This window comes from Montipora capricornis, chromosome 2 (assembly GCF_036669925.1).
Source record: "Montipora capricornis isolate CH-2021 chromosome 2, ASM3666992v2, whole genome shotgun sequence".
NCBI lineage: Eukaryota > Metazoa > Cnidaria > Anthozoa > Scleractinia > Acroporidae > Montipora > Montipora capricornis.
In genome coordinates, this window is record NC_090884.1 from 31,343,197 (window position 1) to 31,366,456 (window position 23,260).

General features: G+C 40.3%; 2 protein-coding genes across 2 annotated transcripts in view; both read left to right on the forward strand.

Moving 5' to 3' along the window:
- LOC138018498 (DENN domain-containing protein 3-like) overlaps positions 1 to 11,684 on the forward strand; it is a 51,350-nt gene extending 39,666 nt beyond the window's left edge. Inside the window, exons 39-47 of the mRNA XM_068865139.1 lie at positions 215 to 295; positions 1,108 to 1,195; positions 1,519 to 1,585; positions 4,661 to 4,739; positions 5,327 to 5,402; positions 7,105 to 7,226; positions 7,383 to 7,535; positions 9,040 to 9,105; positions 9,563 to 11,684. Coding sequence (XP_068721240.1) covers positions 215 to 295; positions 1,108 to 1,195; positions 1,519 to 1,585; positions 4,661 to 4,739; positions 5,327 to 5,402; positions 7,105 to 7,226; positions 7,383 to 7,535; positions 9,040 to 9,105; positions 9,563 to 9,850 — 1,020 coding nt within the window. The 3' untranslated portion in view covers positions 9,851 to 11,684. The remainder of the gene's footprint in view (positions 1 to 214; positions 296 to 1,107; positions 1,196 to 1,518; positions 1,586 to 4,660; positions 4,740 to 5,326; positions 5,403 to 7,104; positions 7,227 to 7,382; positions 7,536 to 9,039; positions 9,106 to 9,562) is intronic.
- Positions 11,685 to 21,491: 9,807 nt separating this feature from the next.
- LOC138018526 (KH homology domain-containing protein 4-like) overlaps positions 21,492 to 23,260 on the forward strand; it is a 33,492-nt gene continuing 31,723 nt past the window's right edge. The window contains exons 1-2 of the mRNA XM_068865179.1: positions 21,492 to 21,513; positions 22,937 to 23,102. Of these exons, the coding sequence (XP_068721280.1) occupies positions 21,497 to 21,513; positions 22,937 to 23,102 (183 nt within the window). The 5' untranslated portion in view covers positions 21,492 to 21,496. The remainder of the gene's footprint in view (positions 21,514 to 22,936; positions 23,103 to 23,260) is intronic.

Consider the following 23,260-nt stretch of genomic DNA (forward strand, 5'->3'; position numbering starts at 1 on the left):
AATTGTAACCCCAAAACATGAGAGAAAAAATAACATTTAAGGTTTGCTCCATCCGCTTTCCACTCCAAGCCTCGCGTGCACGGTTTCGCTTCCAGATCAAATTGTTGTTATTTGTCAAAGCAAACTAGTCTTAATTGAAACAAGCCAAGCTACGTGCGTTTCTAATCAGAGGAGAGTAGTTCATTTGACACTGTGATTGTCGGCTTTATTCCAGGGTTCATCGGGTGTAATCGTTGTAATCGACGGTGTTGCCTGGGAATATGAGAAACACATGATTTACGCCAAAGAAAGAGTGGTGAGTCTCAAGTCTTTAAGTGAAACTTCTGCGGCATGATGTTAATATTTAGCAAATCAGGGAGACTAAGCAATATTATCTGATGTGTTTTTAGTGAAATAAGGCTGTACTATTCTTGTTGCCATATGAACTAAGTTATGGTGACCTTTCAATATAATTGAGCTCGAGAAGCCTTTTACAAATCCCACTGCGAAAGGGCCCCTTAAGTTGCCCAACGAAAATAACCTGTCTGTTAATGTATTTCACTGATCATTTCCGTTATGCATTGATGGGTGCTTTTTCGTAGGCTGCTATCAAAAAACTGCTTGTGTCGTTGGAGTATTTTCCCTCAGTTTATGCCTTTTTTGCGAAGATTTTTACTAACTCTTCTTCAAAATTCCTCTCTGATTATAACCGCTACAATCTTGGACAAAACTCTTGGGAAAAATACTAACTTAAGCATCATTTGGCACGCACTCACAAAAGATATTGGTCCTTCCGCTCATACCAATGTTGATAATGTGATGCAAAATACTGTGCAAGCCTTTGGTCGCTTTTTAAAACAACATTGGAATGGGGGGAGGGAGGAAAGTAGGAAGAATTGACTCTTTATCACACAGACAAATTAGAGCGTCACATTTTCCCAACGGGTTTTGTCTAAGATTGTAGGTGCGCTTCTCATGATCATGTTAACTAATAACAGCTTTTTACTCACCGGCTTCAAAGATCTCGACATTGGCACAAGTTACCGACCGACTTGAAAACAATGACACTAAATGAAATTCGCCGTCGTTTGTGCTTAATGAACGCTTTTTCCTGTTTTTTTCCCTTAGAGTTGCTTGTTAGCTGTTGGACCGAATCAGGTTTGGGCAGGATCCATGGATAACACTATCTATGTCATTAACACTCACACTGGGGAAGGTAAAAGTGATCGTTTTTCACGTTCGACCTTGGAACCTCGTTGTAGTTATTCCCTCCTCCAGCCCCCCCCCCCTCCCCCCCCCAGTCGTCGAAGGACCCTGGACGAATCTGGCAACAATGTAAGTGAGCCACTCTTCCTGCAGTATTGTTGCTACAACGTGGTCGTGCGACCATAATCATTCAGTGTCTTTTTCTCCGCGTCATGCAAAGAGAAGATAAAGAACCTGGGTTCAAGGCCTGTAGCCCACGTCTTTCTGTTTGTTAGGTTTTAAACCTTTGTTGCGTTTTTGTTTGTTTATTTCTGCTTCTCTTCTTTAATATAGCTGATCAACAGTTGTCAGGTCATAGGGACTCCCTGTCGCATATGATCCAAACTCAAGATAAACAAGGGTAAGGGAGAAGAAATGTATCATTCTTTTTTCATCGATGGTGACTCGGGGATGCTCAGGAAATATCCCAGTGTACCTTGGCGGGAGTCGAACCTACGACCTGCCGATTATTAGTTCGGATTCTCTACCAATAAGCTATCGCACACTTGTGAAAGCTAGGCCACTAAAGTAGGTTCCTGTTACGATTGTCCCTCGTTAATTCTAGGACTGAAATTGCCTGGATAGTGCATTCTCGAAGTTATAGTGAAGGTTTTGGCGAAAGGTTAAGCCTGGTAAATCAATAAAGAAATGGATCTTTGTGTGGATGGTGACGCTGGTAGGTGTAAGGGTGTCGTTGTGTATAATACATCAACTCCACGTAAGTGTTGTTGCCTTCTTCTCGTGTAAAAACACGTAACGACTTGTTGGAACACGGAGCGCGAATTAATGCGGGAGCAAATTTTCCGACAGCTTCTGTCGTCAAGCGGTCTCGGAAAGCTTTTGGGAGCTTTCGTAACGAAGATAAAACAGGAAACGTTAACCACTCAAAACGACGTTTTTGTTACGAGAAAGAAAGAGTGCTCTGCACGCTTGCCGCATGCTTTTCTTTTCATTTAGATTCATTTCGTGGTTGTTGCTCGCTTCAGAAATTATCAAAGTGTACGGTTTGACGCACAAGACGGTTGTAATTCTCAGGCTCCACTCATTTATTTCGAGCCCATCAGTTGCAGACCTTTCAAACGCCATTTTGAAAGGCCAATCAGATTACCCAATGTTTTCATCCATAATTACTTTGGAACTCTTGACTTGAGCTCAAAATTCAAAATGGCGTTGGAAAGGTGTGCAACTGATAAGCTCTAATTAAAGCAGGAACTTGCCTGAGTGTCACCAGTACACGACTTATAATAGATTGTATAGAGACATGATAAAAATCATATAGACTATCGAAGTAAAGCCGTGACGAAGAAAGTGTTTGCACCAATAGAGGTTATATTACCTAAAACGTCCATCACGCATATCTAAAGCAGATGGCAGACACTTGTTTTTCTCCAAGCATCGTCATCATTAAAATAATCAAAATTCTTCTTTGAATTAGAGTGACTCCAGGGTTTCCGTTTGAGGCCGGAAGCCGGACGTTTTGTCCGGTTTTTTACCATTTCACGTCCGGTACTTTGACGCTATAAATTTGTAGATTTGTTGACTTCTTCTTTTTCGACTTGGGTATCTCAGGAAGGCATCGGCTGAAGATACACAAGGCGATCACACGCAATGAATCATGCAAACTAACAAGATATCACATCGCTTTATTTTGCGTAGTAAATGGAATAACCAATCAGTTGGCATTTCATCCACGTTATAAGTTTAACTTTTTTCCCTCCAATTTCAAGAATGCTAAGCGCATTTCTGAGAGTGTCATTTATAGTAACGTAAAGGGGACCTTGATGGTTCGCTCGCAAGGCCCTTGCAATCGACCTTACAACGGAAAATAACTCCGTCCGGTACTTTCGTTATGAAATCCGATACTTTGAACAGCTATCGAAAACCCTGATTACACCTCAAGTAAGTCGCTATGTTTAACTTTAAACTAAATTCCAAACCCTTCTCTGTTGAAAATCAGCCGTCCCAGAGCAATATTAGGGAGTTTAAGAAACCACGACGGCTACGGAGACGAAAACGTCACTCCAAGATATAACTTTGAGCTGTTTTAAGTATTTCATGATTATTCCGTCTTGTTTATATTATTCAATGTGAGTGAAGTGTCCTAAAACTGGATTGGTACAGACGGATTTGAAGTAAAGAGTGAGACTGAAAGATTCACGGTAGTTTGTCCACGTTGTCGTCAAAACCTTAAATTTGGTCATTTCACGAAGTAGTTTTGACGAGTACGGAAGAGAAGTGTTTAAAAATGCGTGCTGCACGTGCAGCACGAGCATTTTGATTCTTTTAACCAATAATATTACTGCTTTTTGGCGTTGCCGTTGCCGTAGCCGTCGTCGTTTCTTAGGCCTGTTCCAAACGTCGTGCTACTGCCGTGCCGAACTCAAATGAAATTGTCATTTCGATTTAAGCACGGCAGTAGCACGCCGTTTGAAACCATTAAGCGCGGCACGGCTGATTTAGCTTCGGCATGCACGACTACTTAGCACGGCAGTGGCACGACTTGGTTTCAAACGGCGTGCTTTTGTTGCGCCGAACTCAATTCATAAATTAATTTAATGTCTTTTGCATTATTTGCATACTATTACGCTGGATGGATGGTTTGTTTTGTCTTTTGAATTTGGCGCGACTGTATGAGGTTCGACGTTTGAAACCGCTGCCGTGCCATCGTCGTGCCACTGCCAAGCCAAATTCATTTGAGTTCGGCACGGCAGTAGCACGACGTTTGGAACAGGCCTTAATTAAACTCCCTATTAGAAATTAAAGAACCAAAATGATCGTGCTGCACGTGCGGCACGCATTTTCGAACATTTCTCTTCTGTACTCGTCAAAACTACTACGTGAAATGACCAAATTTAAGGTGTGACGACAACGTGGACAACTACAGTTGATCTTTCAGTCTGACTTTATACTTAAAATCCGTCCATAGCAATCTAGTTATAGGACACTTCCCCCATGTTATATAATGTAAACAAGATGGAATAATCAAGAACTAGTTAGAATAGCTCAAAGTTATATTTTGAAGTGACGTTTTCCTCGGCGTAGCCGTCGTGGTTTGTTAAACTCGCTATTCTTTCGTTTGCTCCCTTGTGTGTACTATAATATGGAGCAACCTCCCGCAGCATGCTCCCTCTTGTGTACTGGTTGTGCAAAATGACCTTGGAGCATGCCCCGGGAGCAAAACCCTTCTTGTCTATGGGCCTTAACTATCGTAATGCCCTAGATTTCTGTTTCGTCCAACCCTAGCCTGTTGCATGATCCCAGATAGAAACTGCGTGTGAAAAAAGAGTGGTGGCTTGGGTCGTTTTTGGTGCCTTGGCTCGACCCATGCCCCACTCTTTTTACGCACGCAGTGTTTTTCGTTTTCCCGACTATCTGGGAGCCTAGAACAGGCTAGTCCAACTCGTAAACTACAACTTACAAACCATTTCTTACACAGATACAACACTGTATGGTCTGCCAGTTCAAATGGACAGATTGTAGGTTGGGATCCTATGACTCTCACAGCCAAGAAGGAGGTAGGAACAGAGCTTTTAATCGGTCTCCTTTATCGACAGGGTGAACACTGTCATGAAAAACTCGCACAAAGTCGTGGCATTCTTGGAGGTCTTGGCAACCTTTTTTTCAGACTTAACTGATTAGAGTGTACTGTGAAGTGCTAGGTTTCTACTAATATGAACCATGTGAGCGTTAGCCCTACTAATGGAAATGGGCCCACACAAGGACAGAGAAAAACTCTGACCAGGGTGGGAATTGAACCCACGACCTTCGGGTTAGATCACCGCTGCTCTACCGACTGAGCTACAAGGTCAGACGGGAGCAGGCCGTGGGTACTAAAGATGTTAAAGTCAATGGCAATTTTCAGTCTTGCTTGCATTAAAAAATCATAGTGATCTCCAACGTTGTGCGGCCTTGTTTCTCAATCGAAACAAAAGAACATGTTTACATACGAACAGCGCCCAATTCTCTAGAAGAGCAACGTTTCTTTGCTCGCGAGGATCAGTGTGGTCGCTATGCCAACGCGGATGACTCGTCGGCTCTTCTGGGCCTTCGTCCTTTCCATATAAGAACAAATGACTTTTCATGCGAGTTTTATGTGTGTTAGATTCACGTTAAAGTTGGAAGGAAGGACGAGAAGACTTTGTATTGGTTTTGTGCGGTTGGGGAAACATTTTGGTGCGGTAAGTTTTTAAGTAGGGGTGTACTTTATACGAAGAACCACCAAATTGCTGGTTATTGCATGAGCAAGACAGCCATCTGAGAATTGTATTTGTACGCCAAATAGACAATCAACAGTGCTGATTTTTTTGCATTTCGTTACATCGTAATCTAAGGGTTCTATCGAGCGGTTACTGGAACACATTGAATAATTAGTGTTTTCTTTTCTGGTGGGAGGTGGGGGGGAGGGGGGGGGGGCTATAAATTTTCAATAGGCCTTTTGCAACTAACGATCACATGGTACAAAATCCGCCATGCTGGAGGGCAAACTCATTATTATTCCCCCACTGGGACATTAAAACAAAGGCAAGTCAAGCTTGACTGGTTCAGGTCTCTTTGTTTTAATGTCCCACTGGGGGAATAATAATGAGCTTGCCCTCCAGCATGGCGGATTTTGTACCATGTGATCGTTAGTTGCAAAAGGCCTATTTGGTCTCGAAAATAGCGACTAGAGCTGAAATTTGTGTAATAAATAGCAATCTCTCTGTTTTGTCATTATAATTTTAATTGCTTACCGTTGAACCAAACCAATGAAAATTTGAGATTAAAAGATTAAAAAACCGTTGGTTCATTCACCGTCGTGGTTAAAAAATGACGGAGGTAGTCAATAACATCATGGACAGGCTCGCCTTTTTTATTTCGGTCCTGAGACCACAATACTCTAGATCTATGGCAAAACACCAAAACGTCGTTTTCCTTCTGAATTGAATGTATATATTCTCAGTTCCGTATTTGATACTCAGAATTTTCCTTTCGTGTACTTAATCCCGCAAAGGCTAAGAATTTACATTGTAGAAAAAGTAAGGAAATGTCGCATGACGTTTCAGCGGATGTTATCAAATGATAGAACGTATTCATAAATGGTGGCTAAATAATCATTCTTTGCCTTTGTTTTAATCATCCTCCTCACTAGCCTCGTTAGCACGAACAAAATTCAAAAGAATTTTTGCTCGAAATTGAGGCCAGTGAAGATGATTAGCATAAAGACAAAAGAATAATTTCTTGGTTGCTATTTACGAATACGGTCTATGTCCGTTATAAAATATGGCTGAACTCCTAGGATCGTCCCAGTCCCTTACCTACACGATGTGCACCAATGTCACCATGGCATTGATTATTTAAACTTGCGGCTTTAAAAATGCCAGGCACATAAGTGAAAAGTTTATTCTTCCTTTGCTATGACAACTGTTAAAAGTATTTCTTTCCAGTCTTTCGGATCACGTTCACGTTTAAACGAGCTTTCAGCTCCTAGGTGACACGTGGGTAAATAAAGTATTATTATTATTATTATTATTATTATTATTATTATTATTATTATTATTATTATTCTTATTCTTAAGACTTACAGCAAGTTAATTTTCGCTAACTCTGTCAAGGAATTGAGTTAAGAATTGTTTGCATGAACTGGGGTTTCTGTGGTATCATGTTTTTAAGGGTAAATGCTCGTAGATGTTCGTGGTGTTAGCTTCTCTAAAATTCCAAGATATCTATTTGTGATGCATCATTTGATAAACGATATATGTCACAGCAAGGTTTTCTTGTCGGTCAGTATGAAAGTGAGCAAATTAAAGAATTAGTCATTCTACGTTTTTCATATATAAGATGAAAACTACTGATCCATATTGCAATTAAAAATTCTGATCTTACTTTCCGTCATTTTCACAGCCACAAGATTTTCAATTTATGTGGTAAATTATGTGACAGATCATGAAGGCCCCAAAGTTTTGACTCCTATGCAAGATACGCCAATGAGCATCGACTGCATGTGTGCAGTGTCTGACTTTCAGGTTAGAACTATTTGCGACACTACAGTCTGCTGTCTTTAAAAGACAAGAGACTACTCAAAGTCGACCCCATTTTGCAGAAACAGATGCCCCGTGGTCATTTCTGGCTATGATTAATAAACGTGTTATAATTATTGGATATTTCTTTGGTGTCATTAGGTTTGGGCAGCTTGTGATAAGCGCGCACGTATCGTCATGTGGAACACTCTGAGCTACGAAAAGGAACATCGGGTACTTTGTGCTTGCAATCGCAAAACGTGCACAATTTGCAAATGCGGTGGATTTACGAACATGTTGGAAGTTGATAAAGAGGTAACTTTAGCTTTCGATAAAGCAATTATACCAAGAGTTGACGTAGTAACTGATAGACTAAACGACGTCGCACTGACGGATAACTGAATGACACCTATAGAAAACGAACTGACATATATGAACCAAGAGAGGATGAGGTAAGAGAACGGATCCCCATACCCCATCATAGTTTTTAAAATTCTATTTTTAGTTTCGCAAAGCTATTTTAAGTTCTCGTTCCCAATGCCGCGCATATTTTATAATTCATTGCGTTATTACAACTGGCCAATCAGGTGCCTCTCTAAAAATAGCTGCGCAGCTAAACTTAGATTTTAAAAGCTATCTTGGAAGAGGCCCATGTATGGAGGGTCCATTTTGTTACCTCAACTTCTCTTGTACGAATGCGCAAGAGACTGAACAAGAGACGACTGATAGGCAGACAAGCAGAGAACTGACTGGCCGAACAAGAGACGACCGTCAAACTGACCAAAGCACTGAATGACAAACCTGGCATCTACCGAATACACCAGATCAACAAAAGGGCGACTTGCCACTCAAAAAGCAAATTCGGATAGACCAATAGAAGAAGGACTAAGAGGAAGGTATTCATTTGGGAAAACATTTAACTACAAAAATTTGCGACAAAGAATTTCTTTAAAACATTTTAAGATTAAAAAGTCTTTGAAAAACGGCTTCGTTTCGACGTTAGCTAAATGTCATTATCAAGTCAAAGAGTTTTTGTAAGTCACAGTCTATAAATGGCAAATACTAGTAAGAAAACCCTTTGCAAGAAAGCCGATTTACAGTTCAGGAAAATGCTATGGCAAATTTGAGTGACTAGTTTTGGAAATGCTATTCATTGAGAGTCTAAATTTATATATGTAGGGACACAATACGTGCTAAACGTTTTTGTAATTTTTGTCTATTTCTTTTCTTTTTCTTTTTCTTACGTTATCACCCATTGTTCTCATTAGTATTTATAGACTGTAACTTACAAAACACATTGATAATCACGTTTAGCTAACGTAGAAAATTCGTCGTTTTTTACGAGTCGGTGCGCACATGCCAAAAGTGATAAATCTAGTGAAAGAGAAGACTACGAGTCTTCAACAATTAATCTATAGTATAATAAAAACATGAACTATATGACAAAAGCAAGATTGGAGAAAATCTCTAACTGCACTTTAATTTGTACACATTAAATTTACTTAGATACAATATTAGATTCACTTCGATACACTACCCACATCTATCATCTACATAATTAAAAACAGAATCCTCAGCTTGCAGGGCTATCAAATTGACACCTATCCACGAGTTAGCCATTGGCTACCTATGTTTTATTCCTCGAATGTTTCTCAGAAATATTTTGTCACATTTTTTTTTAGTTAGAGATAGTCAATAAGATCCGGCAATAAAAAAACGGCCGGGAAACCAGGAAACTATTAATGGGAAGACAGCAGAGGAGCGTTAAGTGGATTAACAATTAAATTGTTTATTTATGTATTTGTTTAATATTCTGCAGGTGTGGGTTGGAAGCAAAAGTGGCATCATCTATGTCATGGAGAAAAAAACAGTGAAAGTAGTGATGGTACGATAGACAAAAGATTTTGCCCAGCATAAATCAAACTATGATTGATGAACTTGTTTAGCTTTCGTGGAGAACCGTTTAAAGTCCTCTTTTTCCAGCGAAGGGATTTCAAAACTCGAGTAGTCACATTTAGGGAAGAAGTAATCGATCATGGCTCGAGTGTACTCGGAAATGGCTCGGGTATACTCGGAAAAAATCCCAAAGCTTCTTCCTAAGGTCGAACCCTCGACCCTCCAGTTCCTTGTTCTTTGAAGTCTTTGCTGTGACAACCAAACCGTGCTTTGTTAGGTTAAAGGAAAACGGAGAGAAAAAAGAGGATCTCAGAACTAGATGAAGCGCGGCCTAGTATTATAGCATTCTTTCTTATTCTCCCAATCTCAATTTCACCGGTAACCTTGAAAATCGCGAGCTTTGCTTTTCAGTAGACTTCTCCTTAAATGAGACCATTTCGTTTCAGGTGCTGGACTTACACGATGACCGAATACGTGCCATGTGCATTACAGACTATGGATTTGTCATTACAGGACCCGGGTCGCGGGATGGTAGAATCGCCGTTTGGAAGTCTTACCTCGTCGACATCCCTGAGCCCAAAATGAGCAAAGGAGTTTGTTTAGAGGAGACCCCCGCTTGTGAGGTAGATGGTTTTGAAATGGTTAACAGGAAAGATATGGTACAGTTCGACATGGATCAGAAACACGGTTCTTTTATCCAAGACGCTTTCTATTCGAAAAAACCTTGGCTCTGATTTTTTTCAATAGCAACAAGAGATCCCTTTTATGTCAATCAACAAGAGTCTTGCCAATAACTGACATGCGCATTCGAACTGGATCTGGATAGTTATGCTCATGCGCGAGATTAGATCACGCCACAATGTCATTACTCCTTTTACCCTCGAATATGTTCGGTTGGTTGGGATTTAAAGTAATTCAAGTTAGTGGGATTGAACTTAAGCGAGTCGGGAAGCAAAGAGTTGGGACGGGACATCTCATACGTAAGCTCATTTTGCCTCACATGTTAAGATTTGTTGCCTTGAGTCTTTGTGCCTTACTGCCTGTAATCCCGCAAGGAAGCATTGATGACCAGATTCCATGCTTGGGAACAGTTTTGAACTGTCACAAAGAGAGCAATGACCTGAGTGTGTGTACAATTCAGTGGGACTTCGTCTGTTCCATGACTTTGTCGATAATCATGCTGGACTCAAAACGGTTCCGTTTTATTCCCAAAAAGAGGTTGGTGCCAGAGTCGCTCGTTTTACCGAGTTCTTTTCGAGGGAAAAATGCACTTCCAACACGGTATTTCGCTTGTCACACTTTTTACTACCTTTACTACCAAACTGCGCAATCATGAAATCTTCGAAAGGAAAATTGTTTTTGATTTTCTTTATGCCTACGTTTGTGCTTTTCGCAAGGTTCCTCTCTTTCAGCCGGAGAAGTAGCAGTGAATGGAGTATAGAGTTAATTTTCGCCTTGTGAGGAACAAATTCTAGCCTTGTTTGTATTGTTTGACTTGCTTTGTTTTATAATTTCGAAAATCCTTGATTTTGCTCAGTTTGAATAACTTTGACGATGCCGCCCGTGGACATTTCGATCGAGAGCTGGTATGGTGTATATTTTTCATATGAAAAAAAATATATATATATATATGATCCGCAGATTAGATGCAGGGAAGTTTGCAATATTATCTCTGTTATTTACCAAACAAACGTAAAGAAGAGCTCCTGAAAAAAAAGGAAATGTTACCAGTATGACGCAAAAGAGACCTCATAAGCTACCATATACGCTGGCCATTATCTAATTTTCAATCTCGGTTAATACGTTTTTAACGCTCTGAGTGGCTCACTCAATCATGGTTATCAGGACATGTCCCATATGACCATCTTTGGAAACTGATTACTCCGGTAGTGTTTTTAAAATTAAGACAGTTTAGCGTTCATTTAAACAATTATTCCATACCATGCGCGCTTGTTGGATGAGATTGGTTATAGGCAAGAGATGATGCGGTAAGGGAGCGGATCCTTAAGCCCCACCATATAGTTTCTTAACATCTATTTTTAGTTTCGCAAAGCTATTTTAAGTTCTCGTTCCCAATGCCGCGCATATTTAAGTCATTACAACTGGCCAATCAGGTGCCTCTCTTAAAAGAGCTGCGTAGCTAAAATTAGAAACTATCATTGGAAGAGGCCCATGTTTGGGGATCCGTTCTCTTGTTACCATGGCAACTCGACGTTACGCAACTCGTTAGCTACCTACCGTCTCATGTCCTAGGCGAGCTCATGGAAATAATTAATAATTGAACTTCACGGTCATGTCATACAGAGCAATAGTTCAAAACCGCGTTACCCGGTATGCGCTTACGAAATTCCCGAAACTCATTCGAGCAGAGTAATTTATCCATACTAATAGATTTTCGCAAAGGGATGGGATTTTTAAATGTCTCGAGATACGTGATCAACATCTACCTTGTTTTAGAATTTGTATTGAGAAGGATTTTATTGTCAAATGAAGAGTACTTAGAGAACAGAATTTATGTATTTCAGATATCTTTGTATGATGTAAAACTGAATAAATATATTGCTTGGACTAATGAAATAACATTTATTTGGGTAGGGGAAATAATAATATATGGAGCTGGTTAGGAAACTCGACAAATTTCTTTGTTTTATGTTTTTGTTCGCTGTTGTAACCTTCACAGTGCACAAACCACACCATTTGTTTTTCTTAAAGGCAGCCAATCAAAAGTTTCGTGCACGGTAACGGTCAAGTTAACATGTAGCGCGATGTCACTCTTTTCGCTTTTGTAGTCTAACCAGTCTATCTATATGAACTATGGTGCATCAAGGCTTGGGTCCGAAATTATGATGCAATTTTGGGAGTGCGAAATGAGGATTTGCGGCTGACTGGTTGATTAAAACTGGATTGCAGAAATCTCAAACCTGTCCACTTATTCAGGTTAAAAGAAATTTAGAGGCTACATTGCAAGTGTTAAGTGAGATGCAAATCTGAATATAAATATCTCTTAAGTGTTAATTTGGACTTTTATGTTGTATTTATACTTATTAACACTTGCCTCATGTAAAACTTGCAGTAAAGAAGGCAGAGATTTCTGCCGAAACATATGAAGTTCAATCGAGACCAGGATCCGCATGATCTGAGGTCTCGAAAGCCTCGTCATGTCTCGTTGCCATAACTGAGGGGCCAAACTGTGCCTCTCTCTCCCTTCTTCAACATTGTTAGGGAGTATAAGCACACGCACGACCTTAGCGACCTTCAGATTGGAGTACGAGAACGACTACGAGCACGAGTTTGCTGTATTGGGCTCGCGCATTACGTTTAAGCAACGAAAGTTTTGGAAATGCGCGTGCTCAAAACTGAGATCTCGCACTCGTAGTCGTGTCTCCAAGATTTTTGAACTAATCCTCTCAGTTTAATGAACAAAAGATACTTAGCAATATAAATGCGGTCGTCTGAATACAAGTTAAAAGGGAAAACTTCTCACTTTCGGTTGCGTCCGCGTTTCAAAAACGTCGCGTGCTTAAATTAAGGTCCTTAATTCAATCTCTTAGTGCCTGCAGTTAATTGCTGTCTTTGTTTACGTAATAAACATTACGCTAGAGTAAGCGTTTATCGAAGTAATACGACACAAAAATCAAGAAAGAGTGTGTATCCCCCAAAAGCCATGTCTCTTTCACGGCGTAAACGTTTTGTCAAACGAAGTCAAAGTTCAATTCCGTCTTTAAATAATTTCCAGCGGCATTCCGGTGCAGAGCACCTTCTCACATGTCCAGGTCACATTAAAGGGAACAAAACTCTCGGGGAACATAATACACGTAAATCACAGAATACGGAAAGGGTTCCTCAGGAGGAGCAGACGGAAAATCGTCGAATTAAGGATTTCCTTACAGTTTCTTGGCAAAAGGACCCGCAAAGTGGACTGCTTAGTGAAACCATAGGAAAAACAACAAACTTTTATAATTCCGAACAGATTCTAAGCTGTGACGAAGAACTTACGATTCAGAGGCTAAGTAAAGAACAAGGAAAGGATGCCTGCTTTGTTAGTGATGCGTTGATGTTAACTGGAACCACTGACGGAAGACTCTCCCGCCAAGGATTCACGAACAGTTATGCAAATGAATTTACGCCGACAGGAGATTCCGCCCGCTTTGGTGTTCCTGAGGATAAAGTGAACAGTTTCATGTCTTTCGATTGCGGCGCAATACCACGCGCAAAGAGAGGGCTCTCCAGTGGGAAAGTCGGCGTAAGAGCTCAAAACAATGACAATGACATTCCTCGAGCTGCCGGTCAACTTCAACAATCAATACCTCAAGGTTTCGAACCACACCCTAGGGAGAACGATTGTCTGAGCATTGACGGCTTTTCGTTGGAAGGCAATTCTTCATTTGATTCATTTAATAATATTCCAACTCAACATCCGAAGGCAACGATGTCACAAGGTTGTGGTGTGATACCTCGCCCAAAAAAGAGGGATTCCACAAGACGACCAAAATTTACTGATGATTTGATGTTATCCAGGGACATAGACCAGATTTTAGAAGAAGAGGTTGGCGAATTTGATATCACTGACAAGGCTATCGGTGAAAGAAGGGAGGATATAGCACGAGGAGAATTTCACCGTCAACTCAAGATTGCGGAACAAACGTTATTGGCACGTGATCTTGAATATATTTTAAACGACGATATACCTCCTAGGCTGTCTTCAAAACCAGATAAGAGGTCTCTTTTTACAAAGATAAATGATAACAACAACAATTTCACCGTCTCGGATAGGAACGTGGGCTCCAAAGAAAACGTAGAAAACGTTGCTTTCAAAGCCACGACAAGCGCAACCCAGTCTCGAAAAATGCTCCGTTTATATGGAAATTTATTTCGACAAAAAAAGACTGATGGCAACGATGTCTTGACATTGACACAGTTGTCCGGAGGTAAAGTAATCCAGCGGGAAACTTCCTCACAGATGAGATATCAAACGAAACTTTCAACGGATAAGAAAAGGCATTTAAAGGAAATTGAATTGGATGAAAGTATTAATGAGATAATGGAAATTCCAGTTTTTGCGTCCAATATCCCAACAAAAGACAGGGTGGAAAAAATTATTGCTAGTGCCATCATTGCACCAGTGTTTAAGCCAAAAAATGACATGGAGGTAAATAATGACCTAAGAAGGGAAGCTTTATCGGGTGGGTCACGTGATCTAGGCTATAAAAGGCCAGAAGATTGCACTATTGAGGAGTTAGTCGCGGAGCTGTTTCCCGACCTGCTGCCTTATGTCTTACCTATAGATGTCCCAGATACTGACGTCACAGATAGTGAGGCCCAAACGCTGGAGCGTGACAGTGCATCTTCTGTGACCGAAGTAGATGTCCTGCGTCCAATGGCAGCAGGCTTGACCAAACCTGCGTCTGCACCTTTTTATTTCAGCAGCAGATGCCATAGCACACACGCAAAAAAGTGGACAACTGGAGTTATCTATACTGATGCAGAGCTCAAACTAATGGCTGAGATTGAAAGAGACTATAGCGTTAGTGGAAAGTGATAACAGCTCGACCGTTTGCATATACGTCAATGTAAACGTTTGGAGACGATGCTGAAGTGGTTACTTAAACAGTTTCTTTTTTTTTTTTAACTATTACTTTAAGTTTTCCAGTTTCAGGATGAAAGAAGGACCATGTTAAGAGGCGATAACTAAACACGAGAGGTGGAGAGGGGGGTGGAGTTGAATGCAATAGTTCAGTCGGGTGACAGGTAGCTACTGAATGTCCCCTTTATATCTCCTTTGCTTTTATTCTGTATTTTCTTTGAAATCAGTGTCAGTCATGTTTGTAACGAGGCTAAGTGTTTTGCAGCGACGCTTCCAAAACGACAACGAGATTCAAATTGTTAATCTGAGTAATAAAACAAGTAACAAAACACTGCTTAACGAGAAGTCACCCACTAAGGTAAGTCTCTCTGAACACGTAATAAGCTTGAGCGATAAAGCACGTGTAAGCAATCTTGACTAGACACTAATATTCCCGCCCTTTTGCTTACTTTTCAGCCGAGTTACTTTACTTATTTATCGGCCTTCTGCTGACGATACACAAGCAAAAGTAATTGAAAGGACGAAAGGAATAAATATAACGTATTAAGAAGTAAACAAGTTTTGTAGATGCTAGCGTGCGTGCGAGCGTTTCGGAGGGGTTTCAAACAAGAAAAAACAGGAACGGCTTTTTGGAAGCAAGAGCAAATGGCGAGAGCAAAAGTTTTCGTTTGTATTTTTTGCTCCCCCCCCCCCCCCCCTTATTTGCACTGGCAAAAAATATATCCAAAATTTTGTTCCTGCGTCATCTTTAAGTATCTTTACATTGAAACCCCAGGGAAACGCTTGCTACGAAGGTCAAAAGAAACACCTTTGCCACATCGGTGCTGACTGAAAGCAATCAGACACGATTAAGATCCATTAAGTGATACTCATGATCATTACAATCGTCACATTATTATCATCATCGACAATTTCATCGCATTGGTGTGCTTTGCTTTGCGCAAACATTATAGAGCTGGCTTACCACAGCAAAAAACCGTTGAGTCCTGGAGCGGCACTCGCATATCAAAGGGGCGGGGATGCTCGTCGTCTTGATTAGGGGTGTAAATTGCGGATTTTGATTTCACTTAGGGTTTTCTGGGCAAAACGCCAACATGTAGCCTTGAAGTTCTCGTTTACATGATTTCGATGATATAAAATTTTAAACTACTTACAATACTTTTTAGCAGATGCGGCGGCCATTGTAATTTCTATTGTTTCGAAAGACATTATGGGATACTCAGGGGCAAATTAATATGTATTTGCCCCTGGGCATCCCATAATAGCTGTTTGAAGCAGTAGAAATCAAAACGGCGCCGTATCTGCAAAAAGGTCTATTCGTTAAAACTATAACGCAAACTGCGCTGACAGATATGAGGCTAAACAAACGCATAACTGAAATATTTTTTTAGTGTCTTAACGTTTCCTATGTCTCAACATACATCTTCAGAAGTAACCGTTAGCTAATTTTTTTAAAAATATATAACAGTAATTTGAGTAGCTTGTGAGGTATTATAAATATTGATAGTAACAAAAAGAGATAATACAATACTTTACAAAAATGTACAAAAAACAATGAAAACCGAAAGAGAAAATACATACACTGTAAATGCATATACCTAATACAAGATTTCGCGGCTAACGTATTCATTTAAGGATGGCTGATCATGAAGATCACGAACACAAGGAATTTCTTTTATGGTACAATGTCGGTCGAACCTCCCAGTAGTTAGAATTTCAAAGAGGTCCCATTTTAGGTTGTGACTAGTTGAGATTACGTGATCAGCAAGAGCTGACGTGTTATTGTTACTTTACAGTAACACGTCAGGTCTTGCTGAACACTTCAAGGCGTTGTTAATTAAAACAACGCCTTGAAGTGTTCAGATTTCCGGTCATGTAGCCTACGCTTTGTTTTACCAAAGTAAAATTCATTGCAATCCCAGCAACTACAATCGTGGTCCAAAGTTGAAGGTTGCGCGCATCACTTCACTTCACACCTAATTCGATTATTCTAACTATTGGCTGTACTATTTGGAAAACATGCTCCTGTGCCCCCCACCTCCCCCATATTCAAGTCAACATTTGTTCGTTCCACAAGGGTGTTTTTTAATTGTCTTCCTTCCATTTTTTGTGTTTTCATCACAACGTTATACGACTGAACAACATGCTTCGGGGCCATTCATTGCCAACGCGACATCGAGTGCAATGCAAAACTCTATACCAGCCATGTTGTATGTGCTAACAATTCAAATACCCAACATGGTTACCAGCTCATGTTTCAGGCAATAAACGAGCTTTTCAACCCTCCAAATAGCATCATCAAGTCGGGAGTAAAGTCTCGTTTAGAAGTTTATAACAATCCAATGGAAAGCCAGAGCATAGAAGAAGTTGAAGCTTTAAGCAGTTATAATAATGATGGAAGGGTTCATAATCCATGATAGACTTCTTGGCGTTCTTCAATCAGCTGAAATTCTTCAGCCTTTAACCAATGAAGCAGTGTTGTTGGCCCACAGAGGCGATTTCAAATTAGCTATTCATTTCTACCGAACTCGAGTGAGCGGGGGAAATCGAGCCAACACTTGCCAATATGGGCTCAGGTTCGTGTTCGAGGAGCGAGCTGGTTGCCTCAAATCTGGTGAGGTTATCATTTTATAACTGATTTTTCGGGCCATCCTTGTCTACAGAAGATCCCAGCGTGGCATCATTAAAGGGGCTAGGTCACGCAATTTTAGGCAATTTCAGCTCTGATCGAATGGTCATAGAATTAACTAAAACATCAAAATAACTGTTCAAAACTATACAAGAACTCTAACAAAACACAGGGAAGCCAAGAAGGGACATGGATGGACAAAACTGGAGAGGCTTGAAATGGATTGAATTTGGGTAAATTTGAAAAACGTCGGCCCACCTTTTTTCAAATTTATATCAGTCTATATCAAAATGTCATTTACAAACCTGGAAAATCATTCTCAGTCATTATGTGGCCGTGATTTTACAAATGAAAGACTCTTGCCCTGCCAATTTGACGTTTAGAGCTCATAATTAACAAAATTAAATAAAATTACCTAAAATAGCGTGACCTAGCCCCTTTAAGCTGGAATGTGGGTAAAGGCAAGCCTTTGAAAGAAAACAGAGGAGACAGATGGGCTCATGCAGACTGGGACGCCTAAAACATGGCGGTTCATGAGTGACGTTGTCTCTCTGTCCTTTCTGTGGGCGAATTCCAGCACCTACCCATACAATTTGGGCAAGTTTTGAAATCCCGGGATGATTCGTTTGGTACGACGCTCCAACGCCACGTCTGGAGGTACTGCATTTTTCTCTCTTGTTCAAACATTCCGTCAGCGCATGCGTAAATCATCAAGCTCTCCGATACCTAGCCTACCAATAAGATGCTGGTTAACCTTTTACAAGGAATTGAGATTTCAGTTGATTCTACAAGCATAAACGTAACGTAAGAACCGTGCGTGTCTCGTCTTCTCGAGACAGAGGTGAGAGATGGTTTCATGCAGACTGGGACGCCTAAAATGCTCTGTTGTAAACATGGCGGTTCACGAGTGAAGTTGTCTCTCTGTACTTTCTGTGGACGAATTCCAGCACCTAACGATACAATTTGGGCAAGTTTTGAAAGCTAAAAACTTCAATCGATGCGGTGTTTTGCTTGTAGTACTGGGTGACCCGATACTTATAAAAAAGCTATGAAATGAGAATCGGGGATCTTCCCTTGTCATGGAATGGCAGAATTACCCTGAATTCTTTTTGGGCATGAAGGAGACAACTTGAGAAGCAGGAGACTGGCCCTCATCAAATGGCTGAAGCGCGGCCGGAGGAAAAAGTGAGAAGGAAATTTCTAGCCAAATATCAAGGAGTAGCCTTGGTGTGTACTGTTACCTTAGACTTGATTTCTGAACAAGTTTTTATCCTAGAGAATTGGCGACAAATTAGTGCTTTTTTTGGTCTCATCCTGGTAACAAAAAATCTGGCCTTTTGTAATTTCTTGTCAAAGGAACGGTATAATGTATTTGAGAGAATACTGAGATTAATACTTGCAGATTAAGAAACTCAAACTCTTCATCTCTTTGCAATAAGCGCATGCAAGATTTCCTCATATTACTGTATAAAAGTTAGTTTTTTTTCTTATGATTTTCTTGCTATGGTATATTAAATATACCGACTTCTTCTCATGATTTTAGAGGAAATGATCACATTCTGTTCCTCAATAAAGCCAGAACAACCAGTTATGGTCTTAATTCTTTTTCTTATTTATCAGCTAAGTTGTGGAATATATGCGCTACCTGATTTTATCAGTACCACTGAGTTATCGGGTTTTGAAAGAGAATCCTGGGCCGCATTTTGTACATGGGCTTTTTTTTAAATTAATATATCTTTAAATATTATGTATTTAGTTATGTATCTGCTATGTATTTTAGCTTTAAATGTAATGTCTCGAAGATATTAGCTCTTGGAGTTATTCTGAAAATCGAGATAAAATAGAATTTATGCATGTATGTATGTTACCTTTAGCAGGGCGAGTGCGTACACTTTGTAATCTGCGACTCCAGTGCTTACCGTATGACAGATATTTAGCCCGGTTTACACTACAGGAAATTTTCGGCACGGCTCGTGTGAAATTGGCACGGGTGCCTAAAAAGAGCGCGGCAAACTTTGTTTACACTACACCATTTTTACCGTATCAAAAATACCCGTGCCAAAATTTTTGGGCCCGGTAAGTTCTCTTGCAGACAAGCGCAGTTCAATTATAATCAAGAACGTCTGCGTGATTTTGGTGGAGAATGAGCAGCCATCTTGAAATATACGCAAAAAAACCGCTAATCTATATGAATTAAGGCTCAAATTTGGCCCTTTTAAAGTGTTTACACTACTTGTTCTGTCCGAACCGTGCCTATTTTTTCAGCACCCGTACCATTTTTACCCGTGCTCGGACTACCTCGCCGAAGGTCCCAGCACGGGTAAGAATTTTGGTTCGGCACGGATGAAATTTGGTACTGACAGTTTGTTTACACTGCAAATGTTATCCGAGCCGAACCTTTTTTTTTTGGGACCCGTGCCAATTTCACTCGAGCCTTGTCAAACAATTTCTGTAGTGTAAACCGGGCTAAAATGACGTTTTCCTTGAATATTCAAAGCATCGAAATCTTACGTTAAATTGCAATGACAAGGGCGGTCTGGAGCTGTGAGTAGGAGTGGGATTTGGCACAGATGGTTTAGGGGCCGACATATCTCTTCCTTAATGCCGTACCGGGAGGAAGGTCGGTATCAGAATGCAGCGAAGGGCCAACTGCGTCCAAAAGCGATTGCACGGGCCGAAATCCCGGGATGACTCGTTTGGTACGATGCTCCAGCGCCACGTCTGGAGGTGCTGCTCAAGTTTTCTCTCTTGTTCATACATTCCGTCAGCGCATGTGTAAATGTTCTGGCTCTCCGATACCTAGCCAACCCAATACATTAAGATGCTGGTTTTTACAAGGAATTAACTATTCAGTTGATTCAACAGGCATATTAAACGTAACGTAAGACTGACCGTGTGTATATATCTGGTCTTCTCGAGACAGAGGCGAGAGATGGTTTCATGTAGACTGGTACACCTAAAATGTTTCGTTGTAAACATGGCGGCTCACGAGTGAAGTTGTCTCTACCAATACAATATGTGGCCCTTGGTCCGCGAGAAAAAGGGGTAATCTTAAATATCTTACCTGAATCAAAACCTCACGAGCTGAAATTTTCCCTGAAGATAGAGTTTTCGTTCCTTGCGATAATATTAAATTGGCAAGTTTCAAAAACTGCAATATTTTTCTTGTAATTCGAAAAAAGGTGAACGTAATCACGAGCCCTTCGTCCGCGAATTTGGTCCTTGGTCCGCGAATCATGTAAGCAGCCCCAAAAAAATACCTGTGAATCCCGATAATTTCTGTACGAACATGAAAATTATTAATTCTTTATTATCCTTTATATATCTCAGCTACAGTCGTATTGGATGTTGTTGTGAGTATAAAATCTGCTTTTATTTTCAGTTGCGTGACCGTCTCCCATCACAACCTCCATTAAGACCGTACAGGTATTCGAGACATACAAAAGAAGGTAAGCCGTTCGTAAACATGTATAAAGAAGATTTTTAAAATATTCAGTTAAAGAAAAGACATTTTTTCATTTATCGAAGGTTTTCTTTATCTGCTTTGCGAGATTTAAGTTCTCTGGGGTCATGAGTAGTATAAGTCACAGACCAAGGGTCCCTATGCGAAAATTGTTGATATTTTTCAAGAGTCGATAAGACTCTGCAGAAAATTCGTTCCCGACCGCAGAAATTAGTTTATCTATAAATCTGTTCTGCAAAAAGACACGTGTTCCCGTTGCGTTTTATCTTTACACAAGCCAAGTAAACATGACCATGTAAGCTACGGAGCCGCAAAAGTAGACTTCCTAGAAAGACAAACACTCCCGTCACCAAACTTGAATTCCGCACAATCACCGATAGCAGGAATTTTGGTATCACATCATTTTCGGAAAAGTCGCGGACCAAGGGCCACATTCTGTACAGTTTGGCCAAGTTTTGAAAGCTAAAAACTGGACCAGTAGGACTGGGTTAGTACCTGTGAACCCCTTGCCGGTTCGGTGTAGATGAGGCCTGACATCGTGCGATTATGCCATTTCCGAGTTCATGTCTGCCTCCTCTTCATAGCGAGTCAAGTCACGTGTAAAGTGATGAAAAGAACCCATAATTAGACTCGCTTTGAAGAGGAGGAAGACATGAACATAGATATATCCCATGATGCACTCTTGCAACGGTGTTACTGGGAAGATGGCGGCGTCACGACGGTAAGTACGTGAATTATTTACAGCCTTAGTTTCGTTTCTGTGGAATGAGGCCAGCTGTAATTAACCTTTTGCTAAAAAAGGATGAAATGTTCTTTTTTAGCAGTAAACGTCTGTTTACGTTTCGTATACGGTTCAACGTGGCAGGCAAATCACAAAAATTCAGTGTGTCCACCAAAATGCACCCTGTGAGATGTTAATATAAGATCCCCTACTTATTCATTTTTCTTGAACACGTATTCTTGGATGGAGATGGGGTTACATTCGGAAAGCATCATATTTTTGACGGTTGTTAATTGCCACTTCCAAATTTCACGATAACTTTCTTGGGTCTCCGAAAGATGACAAACAGATACATGTAGCACAGAGCCCGCTATTTGTTTATCGTTGAATAACAAAAGGTCCTATTGCTATATTTTTCCTTCTTCAAAATTTCACGTGGTAGTCCTGTGTGACCTGAATTTTGTAATTGCTTCTTGATCTTCCTTGTAACCAGACTATTAACTATTAAAAACCAACGAACGAAAATGATATGTAAAATGAATCATATATTGAACTGCGGATGAGAAATCAAGTAAAGCTATAATCGTTGCAGCTACATGTATGAAGACATTTTCAGCAATAGGCCTTTTGCAACAAACGATAACATGGTACAAAATCCGCCATGCTGGAGGGCAAGATCATTATTATTTCCCCACTGGGGCATTAAAACAAAGAGACCTGAACAAGTCAAGCTTGACTTGCCTTTGTTTTAATATCCCAGTGGGGAAATAATAATGAGCTTGCCCTCCAACATGGAGGATTTTGTACCATGTGATCGTTAGTTGCAAAAGACCTGTTGCATAGAGAAGCCTGAAAAATTCAGGACTTCAACAGGGTTTGAACACATGACCTCGCGATACAAGTGCGACACTCTAACCAACTGAGCTGTGAAGTCACTGATGCTGTGAGCTGGTCATTTGTAGGTTCAAATGTCCCCGTGATGAATGAGTTGATGAACAAAATAATATATGAAATGAATCATATACTGAACTTGCAGGAGCTTCGAGCTTCTAAAAAGAGAGTGAATGCTTTTGACCAGCATGTAAGCATTAAGATCATTGCCCGGACTGGATGATCCTGAATAGTATGATTTTTCCCTGTTTTGCACTCGGGCCATAATTTTGAAACTGACAAATCATTCTATAAACAAAATTAATTGAAAACACACACATGCGTACAGAAAAGTTTGAAGTCAGATTATCTGCTTGTACCAAGATTATTGATTTTACAAGCAAGTTACTGTCTGTTATCCACTTGCAGTTGCAGTTCGCTTTTTTTTTTTTGCCACGACACCACTTAAGCGTAGAGTTATAAGTATGACTGGACTATCATAATAAATTTGTTGATAAGATTTGTTTGTAGAATTAATTTTTATCATCTTCAGGAGAAAAAGTAAATGGGATGTGCCTTCTACTGGTGTTGACAGCACTGCTGCAGGCAATGGCAATAGTTTGTCAGCTACAGATGCAGCCAAAGAACGAGCAGCAAAATTAAATGCTATGCTGGCAGCACAAGGAAAACTTGCCAAAGGCACTCATCCTCCTGCTGTGGTATGAATACACACTGTAATTTTGTAATCATCGTACTGTACTTAAAAGGAACTCAATTTTTGATAATAATGAAGGGGCTCCAAGCAATAAGGTCATAAGTGACTTTTTGAGTGTTTCTTTTTTCAATTTTGTTAGAAAGAAGCTGAATTTTTTCATCA